At 39.6% G+C, this 22,062-nt stretch overlaps 1 protein-coding gene and 1 long non-coding RNA gene across 4 annotated transcripts in view; one reads left to right on the top strand and one right to left on the bottom strand.

The window, feature by feature from the left end:
* The window catches only part of MED13 (mediator complex subunit 13), a 124,650-nt gene that overhangs the window by 87,322 nt on the left and 15,266 nt on the right, over positions 1-22,062 (bottom strand). For 2 of the 3 annotated variants that reach the window (XR_004269702.1, XM_032280728.1), the window contains exons 4-5: positions 2,068-2,213; positions 726-923 (exon numbers count right to left, since the gene is read on the bottom strand). Coding sequence is in view for 2 of the 3 variants with exons in the window: in XM_032280728.1 (XP_032136619.1) it covers positions 726-923; positions 2,068-2,213 (344 nt within the window). In the remaining variant the exon portion in view is untranslated. The remainder of the gene's footprint in view (positions 1-725; positions 924-2,067; positions 2,214-22,062) is intronic. The other variant, XM_032280729.1, reaches the window with a different exon arrangement.
* On the top strand, positions 116-13,868 carry LOC116553324. The gene is made up of 2 exons (XR_004269705.1): positions 116-167; positions 13,747-13,868. It is a non-coding gene; the product is annotated as an uncharacterized LOC116553324 (long non-coding RNA).

Raw genomic sequence — 22,062 nt, 5'->3', positions numbered from 1 at the left:
CCTGTAATCTCAGCACTCTGGGAGGCCGAGGAGGGTGGATCACTTGAGGTCAGGAGTTTGAGACCAGCCTGGCTAACACACCTAAACCCTGTCGCTACATGGTGGTGTGTGCCTATAATCCCAGCTACTCAGGAGGCTGAGGCAGGAGAATCACTTGAACCCAGGTGGTGAAGGAGGTTGCAATGAGCCAAGACAGTGCCACTGCAATCCAGCCTGGGCAACAGAGCGAAAACTCTGTCTCAAAAAAAAAAAAAAAAAACATACAACACAGGTTGTCAACTTTTCAGCCTCCAAATATTACTTCAACCATAATTAATTGGCCCATTCTAAGCATGGTTCTCTCTAGACAGAATATATTTCCCTGCACCAATGACTTTGGCTTGGCCATTTAACTAGTTCTGTCTAATGCAATATAAGCAGATGCTACAGCAGAGGCTTTGAATACACGTATATGGTTAGGCTCAGTCCCTGTTATTCTTCTGTTCTCATAAGAACAGCGTGTCCTATATACTGGGATATTCATTTAACCTAGGTTACAGAATCAGCAGATACATGGGGCCAAACCACAGCTAAGATGCACCCCTTAAGTAATGTAGGCAGGAAATAAGAAATAATGTTTGGTGTTGAAAGCCACTGAGTTATTAGACTTGTTTGTACTCGGCAAAATATAACTAATACACACAATCATGCATTTTCCCTTTAGGAATAATACTCAGTATCCATACCAACAAGAACTTCTACTGCAGCTAAAGAATCATCTTCCCAATCCATATCTTCCTGTTTTTCTTCAGACATGTCCTTCAAGCAACATGAGATAGGATAGAACTGTTTCCATTCACCAATTAATTTTTTTGTAGCTGAATCAGACATCTTGAATGCCTGTCCTGTTAGGGTGCCATTTAATCCAAATGGGCATAAGATAACTAGAAACCCAAAGCAGACATCAAATAAGTAACTAAGGACTGTTTTACCAAATAAGAACACAGTGAACAATATGGCAAGTAATTGTGCAATTATAAAAAAGAAAAGGAAACCAATAATAACCATTCCAGAGAAAAATCAATTTATTATACTTCATTATTGTGAAGAGAAAGTTCAACACTGAGTTTATTATATAAACTGTTAAAAATCCGTCTGCCCAAACTAATAGAAAGAAGCTGGGAATATTTGTGTATCCTTCAATTTACTTCGACTCCCACTGAGAAAAAGCATTCTAAGAAAAAGCAATCTGAGGAAAAACAATACAGATATATAAACCTAAATATTTATAATGTACTGCCACGTAAACTTTAAAAAGTAAATATTAGGTTTAAAGTTAAAATAAGAACACACTGCCAAGCCTTAAAAGCAAATCAGCAATGTTATAAAATATTTCTTCTAGAAGTCAACTATTTTCATAGTATAAATAGTATCAAAAGTCCCTTTGTAGCTATGTTAAACATGGCTTTGACCAGGTGTGGTGGCTGACACCTGTAATCCCAGCACTTTGGGAAGCTGAGGCAGGCGGATCACTAGAGGTCAGGTGTTCAAGACCGGCCTGGCCAACATGATGAAACCCAGTCTCTACTAAAAAAACACAAAAATTAGCCAGGCGTGGTGGCATGTGCCTGTAGTCCCAGCTGCTCAGGAGGCTGCGGCAGGAGAATTCCTTGAACCCAGGAGGCAGAGGTTGCAGTGAGCTGGGATCACGCCACTGCACTTCAGCCTGGGTGACAGAGCAAAACTGTCTCCAAAACCAAAGAAACAAAATATGGCTTAGATGACCTGACACACAAGATAACCTTGAAAACTTTAACACATATAATCACAATATGCTATCTAAGAGAACATTTTAAACTACTTCACTGTTCATGGTCAAGAATTTTTTGGTAATACCTGTATTTAAAAACTTATTTCACTGACTTAATACTCTAATGGGGGAGAAAAAAGTAAATGACACCAAAATCATCATTAGGCTAAAGACCGGGCGGGAATTCCATTAATCCCAAAATGTAAAATTATGAAGTTCAATAAGGATCTTCTTGAAACAATAAAAGATCAAATACCTACTATAATAAAATAATCTACCTTGAAATGGGCTATTAGACTGTTGAGCAAGGGTGATATGCTCTTCACTGAGAAGGTATACAGGTTGATGTTGGTTAATTTCCACACTGGTACAAACATTGCTGTCTCCATGCAAGAAAAAGGTGAAAGAGCAGGACAAGTGTTCACTAATAAAGAAGAAAAAGTTATATTTTAGTGATGACTAGTGGCCAAAAATTATGTTAACTTGCTTTTGTTTATTAGGAAGTATGCAAAAATGCACATTCTATTTTGCTCGGAAATTCTACTTCATCAGAAGGAAAAAAAAATCATGGATATGAGCAAAGACTTAGCTATAAGAAATGTTCTTCACAACACTGTTTATAACAGGAAAGGCTGCAAATAGAGGAACCAGTTAAACGAGTTAGGTACATTCACACATAGAATTATTATATAGCCACAAAAATAAGTTAAAGTAGAAGAGTACGTTTATTGGAAAGGGACAGGCTACCAAAATAGTAGGGTCATTTTTTTCTTTTTCTCTTTTAAAGAAAGAGACAGGGTCTCACTATGTTGCCCAAGCTGGCCTATAACTCCTGGGCTCAAGGGGTCCTCTTGTCTCAGCCTCCAGAGTAGCTGGAACTACAGGCATGTGCCACTGGACCCAGCTCTCTCGTTTTTAACGAAAAAAAAAAAAGGTTTTCTTTGGTTAAAGGGAATCAAGGCAGACAACAGAATGGTGACTTACTTTTTATCTTTGCCTATTTCCCCTTCTCCCTAAGAAACTAAACACAAATGTTTCTCATTTTATTAATTCTCAATTGGGCTAATCAATCATTTCATGCAATCCCCTCCCAACCAATAGCGTTATTTTAAAAAAATAACGGGTCTCACAGTTGAAGGCATCCTAGAATAAAGAAAATATGCAAAGTAGTACACCTTAATGAAACTCAGGTATGGCTGAGTATACAGGTTGAAAAATAGAAGTTCCCAAGGACATCAGAGGTATCCTCTTTAAGAAACAATTAGAAGGGTCAAGTTGCCCAGAAGAGGATAAGAGTAAGAAGAATAAACTCTTCTCATTCCTTCTCCATTCATTTACCTTAGAAATTCATTCATTTACCTTAGAAATTCATCTTAAAGAACCAGTTTCTTAAACTATGACAATCAACTCAAAACATGTTATACATATATGTATAAGCCCTCTTGAATTTCTTCTGGATAAGCAGAACACAGTGAATTAAAATTAAGTTATGGTAAAAGTAATGCTAGAATTAACAGAAGTACAGATGGTAGAAAAGAGGTGAAAAGCAATACAGGGCTAAAATTTCTTCATCTCATATACATGAAGGAGTCAATACAAATGTCTAAAGTTGATAGAACAAGAAATAGAAATTTAAACATGTTATTTAAGTTACAAATGTAACTGACAAAGGCTAGTCTGAAGGTAGTGAGTTATCTCAATTGACTGTTCAGTTAGTTGCACATCAAACTCTTTGTTCTACTCTTTCCCCTCTTTCCACTACCGCACATGACTAGTCTAAAAAATGTTTTCAGTACAAAAGAAATTTTTTAAGGCTGGGCACAGTGGCTCACGTCTGTAATCCCAGCACTTTGGGAGGCCAACGCAGGTGGATGACTTGAGGCCAAGAGTTGGAGACCAGCCTGGCCAACATGGTGAAACCCCCAGATCCCTAAAAATACAAAAAATTAGTCAGGTGTGGTGGCATGTGCCTGTAATCCTAACTACTTGGGAGGGTAAGGCATGAGAATTGCTTGAACCTGGGATGTGGAAGCTGCAGTGAGCCAAGATCACGCCACTGTACTCCAGTCTGCGCGACCGGGTAAGACTCTGCTTCAAAATAAATAAACAAATAACGTAACAGAAAAACTAAAAATAATATAAAAACCTTATTGTTCTTGGTAAGAAAGCAGTGACACTGGCCAGGAGTGGTGGCTCACGTCTGTAATCCCAGCACTTTGGGAGGCCGAGGTGGGTGGCTCGCCTGAGGTCAGGAGTTCAAAACCAGTTTGGTCAACATGGTGAAACCCTGTCTCTACTAAATACAAAAAAAGTAGCTAGCTGGGTGTGGTTGCAGCTGCCTGTAGTCCCTGCTACTCAGGAGGCTGAGGCAGGAGAATCGCTTGAACCTAGGAGGTGGAGGTTGCAGTGAGCTGAGATCATGACACTGCACTCTCATCCTAGACAACAGAGCAAGACTCTGTCTCAAAAAAAAAAAAAAAAAAAAGCAGTGACATTGTTGAAAGTTAATAGAGCAATGCTCAAGAGGCAGTATAAAAATCTCTGGAATTATGACAGTAGCCACCAGAAGTAAAAAAAAAATTAAAAAAACAAAAAAACACATACAAAAAACCAACCTGGTTGCTTCTGGGAATGGGACTTGGATATTGGAGCAGGAATCTTTAAGGTTTTTAAATTTATAATACCATTCTGTTCTGCTTGAATTATATTAAAGTTTTTTAATTTTCAAAAATTATAAATTCTATATATTAATCAGTCATTACTATACATTTCCTCATGCCAATAATTTGTATTTTTATTTAATAAAGTTTTATTTAGGAATAATTTTAAATTTACAGAAAAGTTGCAAAGCCAGCATAGGGCACTCCCATATACCTTTCACCCAATTTCCCCTAATGTTAATGAACACCTTAGATAATTAACACTGATATATTACTCTTAGCCAAACTCCAGTCTTTATTTGGATTTTCTACTTATGTATATTTTCTGTTCCAGGATCCAATCCAAGACACCACATTGAATTTAACCAACAATTTTTAATAGAAAAGAAAAAAAAATAGCCAGTACAGTGGCTCACGCCTGTAAGCCCAGCACTTTGGGAGGCTGAGGCAGGCAGATCACCTGAGGTCAGGAGTTCGAGACCAGCCTGACCAATATGGTGAAACCCCATCTTATTTAAAAAAAAAAAAAAAAAAAAAAGAAAAGAAACAAAAGAAAAAAAAAAAATAAGTTAAGCTTGTTTCTACTCTGATTAAAATGTTAATCTTAGCCAGGCGAGGTGGCTCACTCCTGTAATCCCAGCACTTTGGGAGGCCGAGGCATGTGGATGATGACGAGGTCAGGAATTCGAGACCAGCCTATCTAATGCGGTGAAATCCTGTCTCTACTAAAAAAATACAAAAATTAGATGTGTCTGGTAGCACACACCTGCAGTCCTAGCTACTCCAGAGGCTGAGGTAGGAGAATCACTTGAATCCGGAAGGCAGAGGCTGCAGCGAGCCAAGATTGAGCCACTGCACTCCAACCTGATGACAGAGTGAGACTCTGTCTGAAAAAACAACAAAAAAAATTTTTTCATCTTATTGGAATAATTATTGAAGAATCATGAAGACTAATGACATCTGCTTTAGTAAAAACGGTATAAATCTTTTTTTTTTTTTTTTTTGAGATGGAGTTTCGCTCTTGTTACTCAGGCTGGAATGCAATGGCGCGATCTCGGCTCACCGCAACCTCCGCCTCCTGGGTTCAGGCAATTCTCCTGCCTCAACCTCCTGAGTGGCTGGGATTACAGGCACGCACCACCATGCCCAGCTAATGTTTTTTGTATTTTTAGTAGACACGGGGTTTCACCATGTTGACCAGGATGGTCTCGATCTCTTGACCTCATGATCCACCCACCTCGGCCTCCCAAAGTGCTGGGATTACAGGCTTGAGCCACCGTGCCCGGCCAAAACAGTATAAATCTTAAATAACCACCACATCAAGATGAGTAAAGAGACTGTTAATAAAAACTTTGAGAACTATCCACTCAGGAGCAGACCATTGCTATTGCTCATTTAAAGTAAAAAAACTGAAAACCAGGTATGGTAGGTAGCTCACACCTGCAATCCGAGCTACTGGAGAGGCAGAGTTGGCTGGGTTACTTGAGGCCTAGATTTCAAGGCCAGCCTGGCAACATAACAAGAGACTGTCTCTACAGAAAAATTAAAAAACAACAAGCCATGGTGGCACACATCTAGTCCCAGCTACTCCGGAGGCTGACGCAGGAGGATTGCTTGAGCCCAGGAGCTATCATCGCACCACTACACTCTGGCCTAGACAACAGAGCAAGATCCTATCTCTTAAAAAAAAATTATTTAAGTAAATCAAAGAATATGACCAGACCGGCCCACTGGCCTACGTAGAATTTACATATGGAATTGACCTCTACCTAAATCTATAGTTTGAAGCATAAAGTATGGCATCAACTGGCTGTAACCTCGTCCCACCTCTACCACCTCAAGTTGACCTCCAGTTACATGAATGAGGATACATAACTGCTATTTTTAAGCCTCTAAGATTTGGGGATGGTTTAGTTATAGCAAAATAACTGATACAGAAATTAGTACCAAAAGTGAGGTGCTGCCAAAACAAAAACCTGAAACATGTGGCTTCTGCTTTGGGACTAGATGATAGGTGGAAAGTAATCTATACACTACAGAAATGAGAAAGCTACTATGAAAGACTGGGAAATGATGTCCCATGTTATATAATGGAGAAATACTTTGTAGAATTATTGCCAGAAATCATCTGCAAGGCAGAAAATGTGCCTAATGAACTTAAAGAACAGACCAAGTAAAAATGTAAATTGGTTTTTAAGAGCTATACTTGATAAAATACTAAAAGAAAGAGATAAAGAACAAAGCTTACTGGCTTGCAAGCATTAATTTAGATAGAGAAAATACAAACAAACAACTCAGGACCAGCAGGGTTGGAAAATGAAACAAATAAATGGTGCCATTACATAGCCTCAGGGAAAAGATCAAATCAAAGTGTGACTCTAACATCCTTTGTTATAAATATTAAATATCATTTTTGATACCAGTTGAAACATTAAGGTTTGGATTTTTTCCTCATAGTTTTAAGCCTCTATGCATTTATTTTTCTCAAAGAAAGTATTAAATGTAAACAACCATATGCTTTGAATTTTCTTGTGTGGGAGTGCACATATAGCCATATTTGAATGTCCTCCTTCCTGACACAACTTTTCTATATAACTAAGGATGAGTAACAAAGTATATAAAAAAGGTAATTTCTAAATATTTTTATCTTAGCAAACCACTAATATTTGAGAATACGTCCATTATGCTCATTATATGTACTGACATGCAACACATGCAGAAGCCAATTTTCAAAGCATTTTTCTCTCTTCACTATAATAAAGGACATGAGAATCTAAAAGCAAAACCAAATGCTAAAAACTTTAATGAAAACCTGACAGTCAACCAGCTAGAATTACTGTACATTTTTCAACATTACAAGCTTTTTACAGGTTTTCAGGCAACCTTAGAAGAATTACGCATCATCTTGGTAGGGGGACAAACCTTTAAAAAGCATTTTAAGAATTATTAACTAAAAATACCATGCCAAGGAAAACATTTATTGAGGAAGAGTTGGGTGTGATGGTGAATGCCTGTAGTCCCAGCTACCCAGGAGGCTGCGGATACTTGAAGCCAAGAGTTCAAGGATGTAGTGCACTTTGATGAAGCCTGTGAATAACCACTGCACTCCAGCCTGGGCAACAGGGTGAGACCCATTTCTTCAAAAAAAAAAAGATTCAAGCAAGAATAACCTACTATGTAGAGAAATTGTAATTTGATTAATTTTAGGGTAAGCATGCTACAGAAATGATTACGAAAGCTGTAAGCTTACTTAGCAACTGAACAGCAAATTTTTAAAATCTGAATTGCCAGTACTTCCAAGAATATTTATAAGTAAAAGCAATAACCTAAAACAGTCTCATAGTCTTTATCTTTAAAAGACAAAAAAGGCCAGGTATGGTAGTTCACCCCTGTAATCCCAGCACTTTGGGAGGCTTAGGTGGGCAGATCTGAGGTTAGGAGTTTGAGACTAGCCTGGCCTACATGGCAAAACCCCGTCTCTACTAAAAACACACAAAAAATTAGCCGGGTATGGTGGCATGCACCTGTAATACCAGCTACTCAGGAGGCTTAGGCAGGTGAATCATTTGAACCCAGGAGAAAGAGGTTGCACTGAGCCACGACTGCACCATTGCACTCTAGCCTGGGTGACAAAGCAAGACTTCACCTCAAAAGAAAAAAAAAAAAAGACAAAGAGGCCTGTAATCCCACTTTGGGAGGCCAAGGAAGGCAGATAGTTTGAGCCCAGGAGTTTGAGAACAGCCTGTCCAGCATGGTAAAATTCCATCTCTACTAAAAATACAAAAATTAGCTGGGTGTGGTGGCGCACACCTGTAATCCTAGTTACTCAGAGACTGAGCCAGGAGAATCACTTGAACCTGGGGAGGCAGAGATTGCAGTGAGTCGCGATTGTGCCACTACACTTCAGCCTGGGCAACAGAGTGAGACCTTAGCATCAAAAAAAACAAAAAAAGAAAGACCAAGTGGCTAGGAGACCTGAATTTTATAACCTCACATCTACTGTTCCTTTAATCAGTGGAGTACAGTTCTTAACACAGCATTCAATTCCGTTTCATTTCATACATGAAATATTAAATAAGAAAATTTAAAAACAGTCAGGCTGAGTGACTCATGATTGTAATCTCAGCACTTGGGAGGCTGAGGTAAGAGGACTGCTTGAGCCCAGGAAGTTTGGGACCAGCCTAGGCAACATATAACACAAACTTAAAAATTAGCCAGATGGGGTGGTGCATGCCTGTGGTCCCAGCTACTTGGGAGGCTGAGGTGGAAAGATCAATTGAGCCTGGGAAGTTGAGGGTGCAGTGAACTATAATGACACCACTGTACTCCAGTCTCAAAAAAAAAAAAAAAAAATTCAAAATGGATTTTTCTCATGACAAAGCATTTAAAAACATTTATGTAAGTATGTATGTATGTATTTATTTATTTGATGGAGTCTCATTCTGTTGCAGTGAGTCTCGGCTCACTGCAACCTCCACCTCCCGGGTTCAAGCAATTCTCCTGCCTCAGCCTCCCAAGTAGCTGGGATTACAGATGCCTGCTACCATGGCCGGCTAATATTTTTTTTTTTTTTTTTTTTTTTTGCACTTTTAGTAGAGATGGGGTTTCACCATGTTGGTCAGGCTGGTCTTGAGCTCCTGATCTCATGATCCACCCACCTCAGCCTCCCAAAACACAAAGCACCCACTGTGCCCAGCCTAAAAATTATTTTAAAAGCACTCTTAGCATTTTAAAAATTTATTTTCCTGAAAATATTATATGGGAAATGTTTAAAAGTACATTAATTTGACCTATCTTATACATTATTTAGGAAAATAAATTCAGTATGTATAAAATCGTAAAAGTCATCTTTCAACTTTCCTAATGGTCTTTCCAATGAGCACTTACCCACTTTATTTTTTTATTTTATGGTTTAGAGACAGGTTCTTACTGGAGTACAGTGGTACAATCATAGCTCACTGTAGCCTCAAACTACTGGATTCAAGCAACCCTCCATCTCACCCTCTTGAGTAGCTGGGAGTACAGGTGTTTGACACCATACCCTCTAATTTTTTTTACTTTTTTCTAGAAATGGGATTGGGGGGACTCACTATGTTGCCCAGGTTGGCCTCAAACTCCTGGCCTCAAACAATCCTCCCACCTTAGCCTACCAAAGTGTGAGATTACAAGCATGAGCTAACCTCATCTGGCCCCATTTTATCTTTTAAATAAGAAAACAATCTGGCTCCTTGATGTAAACGGATAAATTGATTTCCAAGGGGTCTTTGTAGCAGCCCAGTATTCCAAAGTGCAAAACATGTGACCAATGCTTTCAGTTCCCACTGTTTATCTGCCACTACCCTATTTAGCAGCAACTCTCAATCCCAGCAGTCTATGATCAAAGAAAAATCACTACCTCCTGTACCGCTAGCATATAATCCCAATATACAATTAGTTTGAGCTTATAAGATAAAATGATTTAAAATAAACCAAGTTTGTATGTGATATTGGAGGGAAAATATCTTCTAAATATGTGATAAAATTAGAAAATTTGAGTTTTTTTTTTTTTTTTTTGCAGGGGGTTGGTGGGGAGACAAGGTCTTGCTATGTTGCCCAGGATGGAGTACACTGGCGTGACCTCGGCTCACTGTAGCCTCCGCCTCCCAGGTTCAAGTGATTCTCCTACCTCTGTCTCAAAAGTAGCTGGGATTACAGGTACCCGCCACCATGCCCAGCTAAATTTTGGTATTTTTAGTAGAGATGGGGTTTCACCATGTTGGCCCGGGTGGTCTCAAAATCTGACCTCAAGTGATTGGTGGATCACCTTGACCTCCCAAAGTGCTAGGATTACAGATGTGAACCACTACGCCCAGCCTATATTTATTTATTTATTTTTGAGACAAAGTTTCACTCTTGTCGCCCAGGCTGGAGTGCAATGGCGAGATCTTGGCTCACTGCATCCTCCACCTCCTGGGTTCAAGCAATTCGCCTACCTTACTCTCCTGAGTAGCTGCAATTACAGGTGCCTGCCACTGCGCCCAGCTAATTTTTGTTTGTTTGTTTTTTACTAGAGATGGGGTTTCACCATATGTTGGCCAGGCTGGTCTCCAACCCCTGACCTCAGGTGATCCGCCTACCTCGGCCTCCCAAAGTGCTGGGATTACAGGTTTGAGCCACTGCACCAGCCCAAGATTTTCTTTAAGAGATGGAAGCCTCCCTATGTTGCCCAGGCTGGAGTGCAGTGGCTATTCACAGGCACAGTCATGGAGCACTACAGCCTCAAACTCCTTGCTTTAAGCGACCCTCCTGCCTCAGACTCTTGAGTAGCTGGGAGTGCAGGTGTACACCACCACAGCCAACTCTCTGAAATCCTTATATAAAGGGTAATATTCTAGTCAGAGAATATTATAGAACAATCAGAAAATACCAGCATAGTAAATTCAGACTTGCTTTTTTCCCAAGACGAAATGTTATTTATAACATCATCCCTTTTTTTTTTTTTTTTTTTTCTTTTGAGACGGAGTTTCACTCCTGTTACCCAGGCTGGAGTGCAATGGCGCGATCTCGGCTCACCGCAACCTCCGCCTCCTGGATTCAGGCAATTCTCCTGCCTCAGCCTCCTCAGTAGCTGGGATTACAGGCACGTGCCACCATGCCCAGATAATGTTTTGTACTTTTAGTAGAGACAGGATTTCACCATGTTGACCAGGATGGTCTCGATCTCTTGACCTCGTGATCCACCCACCTCGGCCTCCCAAAGTGCTGGGATTACAGGCTTGAGCCACTCATCCCATCAAACATTTTTGATATTTAACATTCAGAAAAGTAGAGTTAAAACAAAAACATGTAACTACAATAACAATCCAAGGTATTATTAGCTACTATACAAGACTGCAGCGAATACTGTTGCTCTCCACACACTTACACTGTAATATCTAAAATAAAAATGAATGAGGCAGAATTTTATAAATTAAACTTGAAAAATCTTCCATTGTGGGAAAAAATGTTCCTCAGATTAAGTACTGAAATTAATTAAAAGATTATTTCTAAAACAGAAAATGAAGACATGCTTACAAATTAAAGCTAACTGCTGTAATAGCAACAAGTCCATATGTATGCTAGCTTAGGCAGTGCCACATCAAACCTATTTTTAGCAGTTAAGAAGCTACAGAAAAATGATATCCCATTTGCTGGTAGAGAATCTGAGGCACAAAGAGGTTAAATGGCTTGTGTTAAAATCATAAAACTGGTAAAGGCAATGCTGACTTCAAAACCTAAATACCCTATCAACCAATTTAAAAAATGGGCAAAAAAATTCAACAAGCATTTCTCCAAAAATGACATACAAATAGCCAATAAACACATGATGACATGCTCAACACATCACTAATCATTAGGGAAATGTAAACCAAAAACACAAGATACTACCTCACACCCATAAAAATAGCTTAAAACAAACAAACAAGAAATAACAAGTGTTGGTGAGGATGCGGAGAAACTGGCACTCCTCTGCATTGCCTTTGGAATGTAACATAGTGTAGCCACTATGGAAAGCAGTATGGAAACTGCTCCAAAAAGTATACTTAGAATTACCATATGATCCAGCAATTCCACTTCTGGGTATGCACCCAAAGGAACTTTAGCAGGGACTAGATGAGAGATTCATAGACCAATGTTTATAGCAGCATTATCCACAATAGCCAAAAAGTGAAAACGACCCAAATATCCATTTACAGATTAATACATAAACAAAATGTGGTATATACATAAAATGGAATATTATTTAGCCTTAAAAATAAGGAAAATTCTGTCACATGCTACATGAATCAACCTTGAAGATTTTATACTAAGTGAAATAACCCAGACAAAAAAAAAGGACAAATACTACGATTCCACTTATATGAGGTACCCAGAACAGTCAAGTTTCTAGACAAACAAAGTAGAATGGTGGTTACAAGGAGCTGAAGGAAAGAAGAACTGAAGAGCTACCACTCTTTTATGAGTAGATTTTCAGTTTGGGACGATGAAAAAGTTCTGCAGATACGATAGTGATGATGGGTACCTATACACTGAAAAATTATTAAGTTTTATGCTATGTACATTTTACCACAATAAAAAGAAACTGTAGTCATCTTTTTTTTTCCCCCTTTGAGACAGGGCCTTGTTCTGTCACTCAGGCTGGAGTGCAGTAGTGTGATCACAGTTCACAGCAGCTTCCACCTTCTAAGCTCAAGCGATCTTCTTGCCTCAGCCAACCAAGAAGCTGAGACTATAGGAGTTAGCCACTGTGCCCAGCTAATTTTTAAAATTTATTTTCTGTAGAGATGAGGTCTCATTATGTTGTCCAGGCTGGTTTCAAACTCCTGAGCTTAAGCGATCCTCCTGCCTTGGCCTCCCAAAGTGCTGGGATTACAAGCATGAGTCACTGTGCCCAGCCTCCCCCAGCCATCTTAATTCTGAGATTATTTTTATTCCGCGAATTCAAAAGTTTCCAAACTTGTCTTACATTAGGATATTCTAAAAATTCCAAAGCCCAGACTACAACCCCAGGTTAAGACACAAGCATCAATAATTTTTTGTAAGCTCTCCAGGTGATTCCCACATCCAGACAGGTTTGGGAATCATTAATCTGTATTTCTACAGCCTTCAGAGTAAATGTTTTAAATTCTTAAATTTATAGGTATAATACCAGCATCAGGTATTATTAATATAGCTCCATGAACAAAAGATCTATATTAAAATACAGAAGTTAACATCTTACCTGTGAATTCTGTACGTATTTCTGTTCACTCAGTGAACACATTACTTAGATTACACAGTAAATAATACTTAGAAAGCAATATTATTCTGGTTTACCACTTAAAGTGTTCTGCAAATGCTGCTTTTTATTGTCGTTTTTAAGTATTATGTTTTAACTATTTCCTATAACTTAAAAAAAATATATGTGTAGGAGATATATGGGTCTACAGGGTCCATAATCTATCCCATACTTTTCATGCCTAAAATGCAGCTCCAACACTTGATAGCTTTATGAGCTTGGACAGATTTGTGAGAGTCTACAGTAAGAATCATAGTAAAAAATATATGGCAAGAAAGGCCAGGCATGGTAGCTCACACCTGTAATCCCAGCACTTTGGGAGACTGAGGCAGGAGGATCACTTGAAGCCAGGAGTTAGTTACAGATCAGTCTAGCCAACATGGCTAACAGAAAAACCCCATCTCTACCCAAATAACAAAACTTAATCAGGTGTAGTGGTGCATGCCTGTAGTCTCAATTATTTGGGAGACTGAGGCAGGAGAATCGCTTGAGCCCGGGAGGTAGAGGTTGCAGTGGGTCACGACTGTACCACTGAACTCTGGCCTAGGAGACAAAGCAAGACCCTGTCTCCAAAAAAAAAAAAAAAAAAAAAAATTATGGTAAGAAAATCTCAACAAGGAAGGAAAATAGGAGACAGAAAAGACTTTTTTTAGTCCTTAATTTTTCTCATAAATGTTCTAGGAAGCATGAAAATGTAGAAAACTGACAATGCAAATTCTAATGACATCATCACGTAAGATTTCAGAAATAATACGTATTAACAACAAAACAGCACAGATAGGCTACAGAAAAAAAAAAAATAAAAAGGCATGTCAAGTCTCCTGAAGCAACTATACCTAATTTAGCAGATAGTGGGTACTCTGATACAAGATATGGGATTCCTCTTGCCTTTGAGATTCTAGAGCATACTCACAATTTAGCATACAATTCCAGGAGGGTTCACTGACCACCACAGAAGGTATCTTTCACTAATAAACACTACCAAGTTCAACTGGGCTTAAAGCCCTAGAACTGTGTTGCAAATACAACAGCCAATACACACATATACCTATTAGTGACTTAAAATGTGGCCAATCAAAATTGAGATATACTTTAAGCATAGTACACACATCTAATTTCAAAGACAGTACAAAAAAGTAAACTATTAATACCTTCTGTATATTTAATTACATGCTGAAATGATATTATTTTGGACATACTGAATTAAAATATATTACAATTAATTTTGCCTATACATTTAGGTTTTTTTTAACTTTTTAAATGTGCCTAGTAAAAAATTTTGAATTACGTATGTGGCTCACATTATACTTCTACTGGACAGTAGTACTACATTAGATGACAAGGAGAGAGGAAATGAGTCCATAAAGCCTAATAGCAATAGCTCCTAGCTTCTCCAGAAATTAGGCTTTTCAGTGATAGTGAGAAACCCAACCAAAGTACATCCTAATGCTACTAATGGTTAACATATTTACAGTGGAGATTTACATCTCATGGTGCCTATTTTTAATCAGTTTTGGAGATCATGAGATAAAGTAAAAGCCATACATATGGCAGAAAATAAACACAGATTTGTGGGTGAAATTTAAAGCATATTCTTTCATTTACTTCCTTAAAAAAAACTTGGGCCAGGCACGGTGGCTCACACCTGTAATCTCAGAACTTTGGGAGGCCGAATCACCTGAGGTCAGGAGTTTGAGACCAGCCCGACCAACACTGAGAAACCCCGTCTCTATTAAAAATACAAAATTGGCCAGGCATGGTGGTGCATGCCTGTAATCCCAGCTACTTGGAAGGCTGAAGCAGGAGAATCACTTGAACCCAGGAGGCGGAGGTTGTGGAGAGCCATGCCATTGCACTCCAATCATGCCATTGCACTCCAATCTGGGCAACATGAGTAAAACTCTATCTCAGGGAAAAAAAACAAAAAACAAAAAAATTTGATGAATTTCTTTACTGAAACACCAAAAGTACTGTTTTAATTATAAAGATTCTTATGTAAATAAAGATTTTATGCAACACTACCCAAAAGAGTAACTTTTTGCAATGATGAAAATGTTCTAGATCTACATGGCCCAATAACACAATAACCATTTACAATAGCCATCCTTTCCTTCCTGTGAACTTTTACTGCTTTATCCCACAAGACCAAAAATTTATCACTGTCTGTGGAGAAGGTTTTTTACTACTAATTCATTCCAGGGCTCTCATCAACCTGATACAAAAGGTTTAGAACATACTAAACCAAACATTTAATCCTATTTCCTTTATGTTATATCTAGGAAGGATTTATTATATCCTATGTTTATATGTCTATATGTAACACATATATGTAATACAGACATACAAACACATGTATAGAACATGTAATAGTCTATATTGCCTTTTAAAATTGGAGTTAAAGATAACTACTTTACATAGAGTAAATATATCAAAAAATATTTAACAACATATTTTTTCCATAGAAATCAATTATATATAGTTGAGGGAATGGGGTAAAATTAAAGTATATATTAAAATCAAACATGCTCCTTATTAACATATTTCCCTCCTATACAATCTCATCTATCACTTAACAAAACCTCCTATGTCAACACATACTGTAAGATACTAAACTAGCTAACTAAAAAAAGAATTCTTTACTAGTATCTTTCTATTTTGTATACCCTCCTGGAAGCATTTAAAACTTTTGCTAAATACACAAACTTTACTGCCTACTCAGCTAAATGGCTGTAACAGATTCAACATTACAAAAAGTTTAACCAAATAGAAACTTTTTTTTTTGTTTTGTTTTTTTTTGTTTTTTGTTTTTTTTTTTTTTTTGAGACGGAGTTTTGCTCTTGTTACCCAGGCTGGAGTGCAATGGCGCGATCTCGGCTCACCGCAACCTCCGCCTCCTGGGTTCAGGCAATTCTCCTGCCTCAGCCTCCTGAGTCACTGGGATTACAGGCACGCACCACCATGCCCAGCTAATGTTTTGTATTTTTAGTAGAGACGGGGTTTCACCATGTTGACCAGGATGGTCTCGATCTCTTGACCTCGTGATCCACCCGCCTCGGCCTCCCAAAGTGCTGGGATTACAGGCTTGAGCCACCGCGCCCGGCCCCAAATAGAAACTTAAGAAAGTTCTTGGCGAGGCATGGGTGGTGTGCGCCTATAGTTGCAGCTACTCTGGAGGCTGTGGTGGGAGAACTAATAAAGCCCTGAAGTTTGAGACTGCAATGCATTAGGATTGTGCTACTGCAATCCAGCCTGGGCACAGAGCAAGATCCCATCCCAACTTTTTTTTTTTTTTTTTAAAAAGAGAAGAGGTGGCTCACACCTGTAATTCCAGCACTTTGGGAGGCTGAGGCAGGCGGATCAGGAGGTCAGGAGTTCGAGACCATCCTGGCCAACATGGTCTCTACTAAAAATATAAAAACTAGCTGGGTATGGTGGCGGGTGCCTGTAATCCCAGCTACTCTGGAGGCTGAGGCAGGAAAATTGCTTGAACCCGGGAGATGGAGGTTTCAGTGAGCCTAGACTACGCCATTGCACTCCAGCCTGGGTGACAGAGCAAGATTCCTTCTCAAAAAAAAAAAAAAAAAAAAAGGAAGAAAGTTCTCATTCAAGATAATCTTATTCAAATGCACTCTCAAACATCGCAACTTCAGAATTTATTTTATAGGAGAGACTAAAACTTACATTAAGTTGATGGTAATTACTACCACCCATTTACTTGTGGTCTCACTAGTAAACTCAATGCCTGTCACACGACCCAGTCCCCGGCAACGTAGGAAAACACCTAAACTATTCAACAAAACACTAGTCATCATTCTTTTAACCAATTATCTGAAGACTGGCTTGTTCCTGTGATTATTCTTATACTTGTGGGGTTCTTCACAGGTAACCTAGCTGTGTCCCTAGAGTTTGATTTCATTTCCTCTCTTTCAGTCCCTAAAGACTGTTAAACAGACAACTACATGCAGGTCCAGATTATCAGAAAATGAGAATTTTTATTTAAAAAATTTAAAGGAAGAATAAAAGATTTAAAAAAGGTAAGGAATATTATTTTCTCCTTTGTTCAGGTCAAATCAATTTCACAGCACAAATTTTCTTCCTTGACAACTCTTGTTCTTCTTTCAGAATACTTAATGCCAAAAGTGAATTGATCAGTAAACAAAACCAGTCTATATACTTTTTCAAAATGGTCTAGAAATGCATTAGTTTTAAATCAATCTTTATCTACCACCTTCCCTGTATCGTTCCACTGAATTCAACAGAAAAGAAGTCCCTAATCATAACTAAAAGACACTTAGCTGCTTGATTTTTCTCCTGCTTGCTTTTCTAAAGGAAGGAAAAATGCTAAGAAAGTTCCTGTAAAAAAGAGATTTGAGGACCAGCATTTATTTTTCCAGAATGAAGTCACTTCTTGTACCACAACTATGCTTCAAGAGTAACTCAAAAGAGCATATACTATTTCTGCTGATGCTTCACTAATAAAATACTATCTTAATTTAGTTCCCCCTCTAAATGGGTCAGCCCATGCAAAAACACTAATGCTCAATTACATAGTTAAATAATAAGCAGAATCTGTTGGATTCATGAAAATCTCCAATTAAAAGTTGTATTTTCAGCCAGATGCACAGGCTCATGCTTGTAATCCTAGCACTTTGCAAGGCCAAAGGAGGATAGCTTGAGCTCAGGAGTTCAAGACCAGCATAGGCAGTATGATGATACCTTGTCTCTACAAAATATACAAAAATTAGCCAGCCTTGGTAGCGTGCATCTGTAGTCCAGCTACTTGGGAGGCTGAGGTGTGAGGACTACTTGAGCCTGGGAGGTTGAGGCTGCAATGAGACATGGTTGGGTCACTGTACTTCAGCCTGCGTGACAAAGTGAGGGATCTGTCTCAAAAAAAAAAAAAAAAAGTTATATTTTCAATTTTCTTTCTTTTTTTTTTTTTTTTGAGACAGGGTCTTGCTCTGTTGCCCAAGCTGGGCACGATCATAGCTCACTGCAGCCTCAATCTTCTGGGCTCAAGTGATACTCCCACCTCAGTCTTCAGAGTAGCTGGGACTACAGGTGTGTGCCACTGTGCCCGGCCTTTTTTTTCCCCCCAAAAAGAGACAGAGGTCTGCACCCATAAAAAATGATGAGTTGGGCTGGGTGCGGTGGCTCACACCTGTAATTCCAGCACTTTGGAAGGCCAAGGCAGGTGGATCATGAGGTCAGGAGTTTGAGACCAGCCTGGCTAACATGGTGAAGCCCTGTCTCTACTAAAAATACAAAAATTAGCCAGGTGTGGTGGCAGGTACCTGTAATCCCAGCTACTCAAGAGGCTGAGGCAGGAGAATCGAACCAGGAGGTGGAGGTTGCAGTGAGCTGAGATCACACCACTGCACTCCAGCCTGGGCAACAGAACAAGACTCCGTCTCAAAAAAAAAGAATGAGTTCATGTACTTTGCAGGGGTATGGATGAAGCTGGAAACCATCATCCTCAGAAAACTAACACAGGAACAGAAAACCAAACGCTACATGTTTTCACTCATAAGTGGGAGTTGAACAATGAGAACACATGGACACAGGGAAGGGAATGTCAGACTGGGGCCTGAAAGGGAATAGGGAGCAAGGGGAGTGACAGCATCAGGACAAATGCCTAATGCATACAGGGCTTAAAACCCAGATGATGGGCTGATACATGCAGCTAGCCACCATGGCACATGTGCACCTATTAATAAACCTGGACGTTCTCTATACATGTATGCCAGAGTAAAGTAAAAATAAATCAATAAATAAAATAGGATCATTTAAAAAAAAAAGGGAGACTGGAGTCTAGCTATGTTTCCCAGGCTGCTCTCAATCTCCTGGTCTCAAGCGATCCTTCCACCTTAGTCCCATAGTGGTGGATTATAGGCATGAGCCCATATTTTCAATTATTAATAGGCTATTGAGAGTTTTTCATAAAAAAACACCAGGTGCAGTGGTTCACACCTGTAATCCTAGCACTTTGGGAGGCTTAGCCAGGAGGGTCACTTGAGCCCAGGAATTAAGAGACCAGCCTGGGCAATTAAGTAAGATTCTATCTCTACAAAAGTTAAAAAATTAACCAGTTGTGGTGACACATACCTGTGGTCTCAGCTACACAGGAGTGAGCCGTCACTGTGCCACTGCACTCCAGCCTAGGCGACAAAGGCAGACCCTATCTCCCCCAAAAAAGAATTTTCATAAAGAAAAATACTTCCAGGCTGGGCAAGGTGGCTCACGCCTCTAATCCCAGCACTTTGGGAGGCCAAGGCGGGCGACAAGGTTAGGAGTTCAAGACCAGCCTGGCCAACGTGGTGAAACCCTGTCTCTATTAAAAAAAAAAAAAAAAAAAAAAAATTAGCTGGGTGTGGTGGCGGGCACCTGTAGTCCCAGCAACTCAGGAGGCTGAGGAAGGAGAATTGCTTGAACCCAGGAGGCAGAGGTTATAGTGAGCCAAGATCACACCACTGCACTCCAGCCTGGGTGACAGCAAGACTCTGCCTCAAAAAAAAAAAAAGAAAAGAAAAGAAAAAGAAAAATACTTCCAGTATCTTGCATGGCTTATTGAACACATTCATTTACCTCCACCTTCCCCATGAAACTGTCTCCATAAAGACAGTAAAGGGCAGGAGGAAGACGAAGAGAATGGTGTAAGTGGCAGCAAAAGACAAGAGACAGCCATAAAATTTGAGAAGCTAGTGAGCAAAGGTAAAAATTCTAACTGACTTAGATAAGGCAAAGGAGAAGCTAAGATACAAACTGAGTCAAACCACAGAATCCCAGAAAGGCTCAGAAGTTGAAGGTACTGGTGAGGCGGGGAGGGCGTGCGTGTGCGTGTGCGTGTGTATGTGAGTGTTTTGAAGGTACTGGGGGTGTGTGTGTGTGTGTGTGTGTGTGTGTGTGTGGGTGTGTATCCCTGAAGGTGGATGTACAGGTGTACATGAAAGGAGAAGGGGCTGGGTGCAGTGGCTCACACCTGTAATCCCAGCACTTTGGGAGGCTGAGGTGGGCAGATCACTTGAGGCCAGGAGCTCAAGACCAGCCTAGCCAACATGGCGAAACCCCGTCTTCCTAAACATACAAAAATTAGCCAGGCGTGGTAACATGTGTCTGTGGTCCCAGCTACTTAGGAGGCTGAGGTATGAGAATTGCTTGAACCCAGGAGGCAGAGGGTACAGTGAGCCAAGATCGCACCACTATACTCCAGCCTGAGTGACACAGCGAGACTCAAAAAAGAAAAAAAAGAAAATTCAAATATATTACAGACTCTCCACTTTCTTCCAGCTCAGTGAAAAACTTAGAGGTCCACTCTGAAATGACTGAAACAGAGGGACTCAAAACTAGAGACATTCAGATACAGCTGAGGTGATGTAATTAAAAGATTAAGTGAAAATCTAACTGCTACATAAGTGAGCCCCACCCCCAAACCTCCTTTGCCCAACAGGTTCACTAAACACTGGCAGCCAAGCTTATACCCACTAGTCAGAGCATTGAAAGTCTCCCCTGGGAAAACCAACTGAAGTAGGTGACAGGGGCATATAAATAGTGACAGTTGGGTGACAGGCACCCAATATATAAAAATGGTCAAGTCCCCAGACCATTCACTCAAAGCCTGCAAGATCATAAGCTACTCACATACACAGAACTTCCAGTTAGCATTTTAGTGCCCAGAAGTCTAAGAGGGTTGCTAATCGAAGATTCTATACCCAGTCAAAACTATCAATTATAAGGGTAAAAAAGAAAGAGACTTAAGGGCCTGTGATTCTGTAGTTTGACTCAGAATTCCAACATTCAGGATCTCAAAAGTATTACTATCCTTGCATTCTCAGGAAACAACTCTCAGGTTGGGCACAACCGTAACAGTAAATAAGACCAAAAAAATAGAAATGAGATTTAGGAAAAGAGGATCTAACACGGAGGGAAAAGCAAAGGGAATTCCCAAGATGACTGCTGTGAAACAGGACTATAGAACTACCAATACAAATAGAAAAAGAAGAGTGAAGAATAACAACAGGGATATTAACAAGAGAGGGGAAAAAAAGGAAATTAATAAGATTATACAAAGTCCCTGAAGGTAGGGAGGAGTGATTTATACTTCCAGTAGATAGTCTAGGGATGAATTACCAACTGGTACATAGATTAGGAGTCAGCAAACTACAAAAAGTCAGATAGTAAAAATTTCACGCTAAGTATTTTTGGCTTTGCAGACCAACTGTCTCTATCGTAACTATTTAACTCTTCTCTAATGTGAAAGCAGCCATAAAACAATTCATCAATGAATGAGCATGGCTGTGTTACAAGAAAGCTTTATTTATAAAAACAGGTGGTACAGTATAGGCAGGAGTTCACCAACTCCTAATATAGATAATTAAGTGAAAAGATAATCATTAACACCTGGGAAAACAAAAAGATGTACAAGAAATGAAATGTGTTTCAATATAATATGGCTCAGTTACAAATAATATTTATATAATTATAAGAGTATAAACAATAAATAGTTTTTACCAAAACTTAGAACCATATTGGCAAGATAAGGAAAGAGAGAGGGAGCTGGGCACGGTGGCTCACACCTGTAATCCCAGCACTTTGGGAGGCTGAGGCAAGTGGATCACTTGAGCTCAGGAGTTCGAGACCAGCCTGGCAAACATGGTGAAACCCTGTCTCTACTAAAAACACGAAAATTAGCTGGGCGTGATGGCAGGCGCCTGTAATCTCAGCTACTGGGGAGGCTGAGGCAGGAGAATCACTTGAACTCAGGGGGCAGAGGTTGCAGTGAGCTGAGATCACACCATTGCACTCCAGCCTGGGCAACA

Source organism: Sapajus apella, unplaced genomic scaffold, assembly GCF_009761245.1.
Source record: "Sapajus apella isolate SASKATOON/1434 unplaced genomic scaffold, GSC_monkey_1.0 scaffold12, whole genome shotgun sequence".
NCBI classification, from domain to species: domain Eukaryota; kingdom Metazoa; phylum Chordata; class Mammalia; order Primates; family Cebidae; genus Sapajus; species Sapajus apella.
The sequence above is the reverse complement of the archived record's forward strand: the minus strand, read 5'-3'. Positions and strand labels throughout refer to the sequence as shown.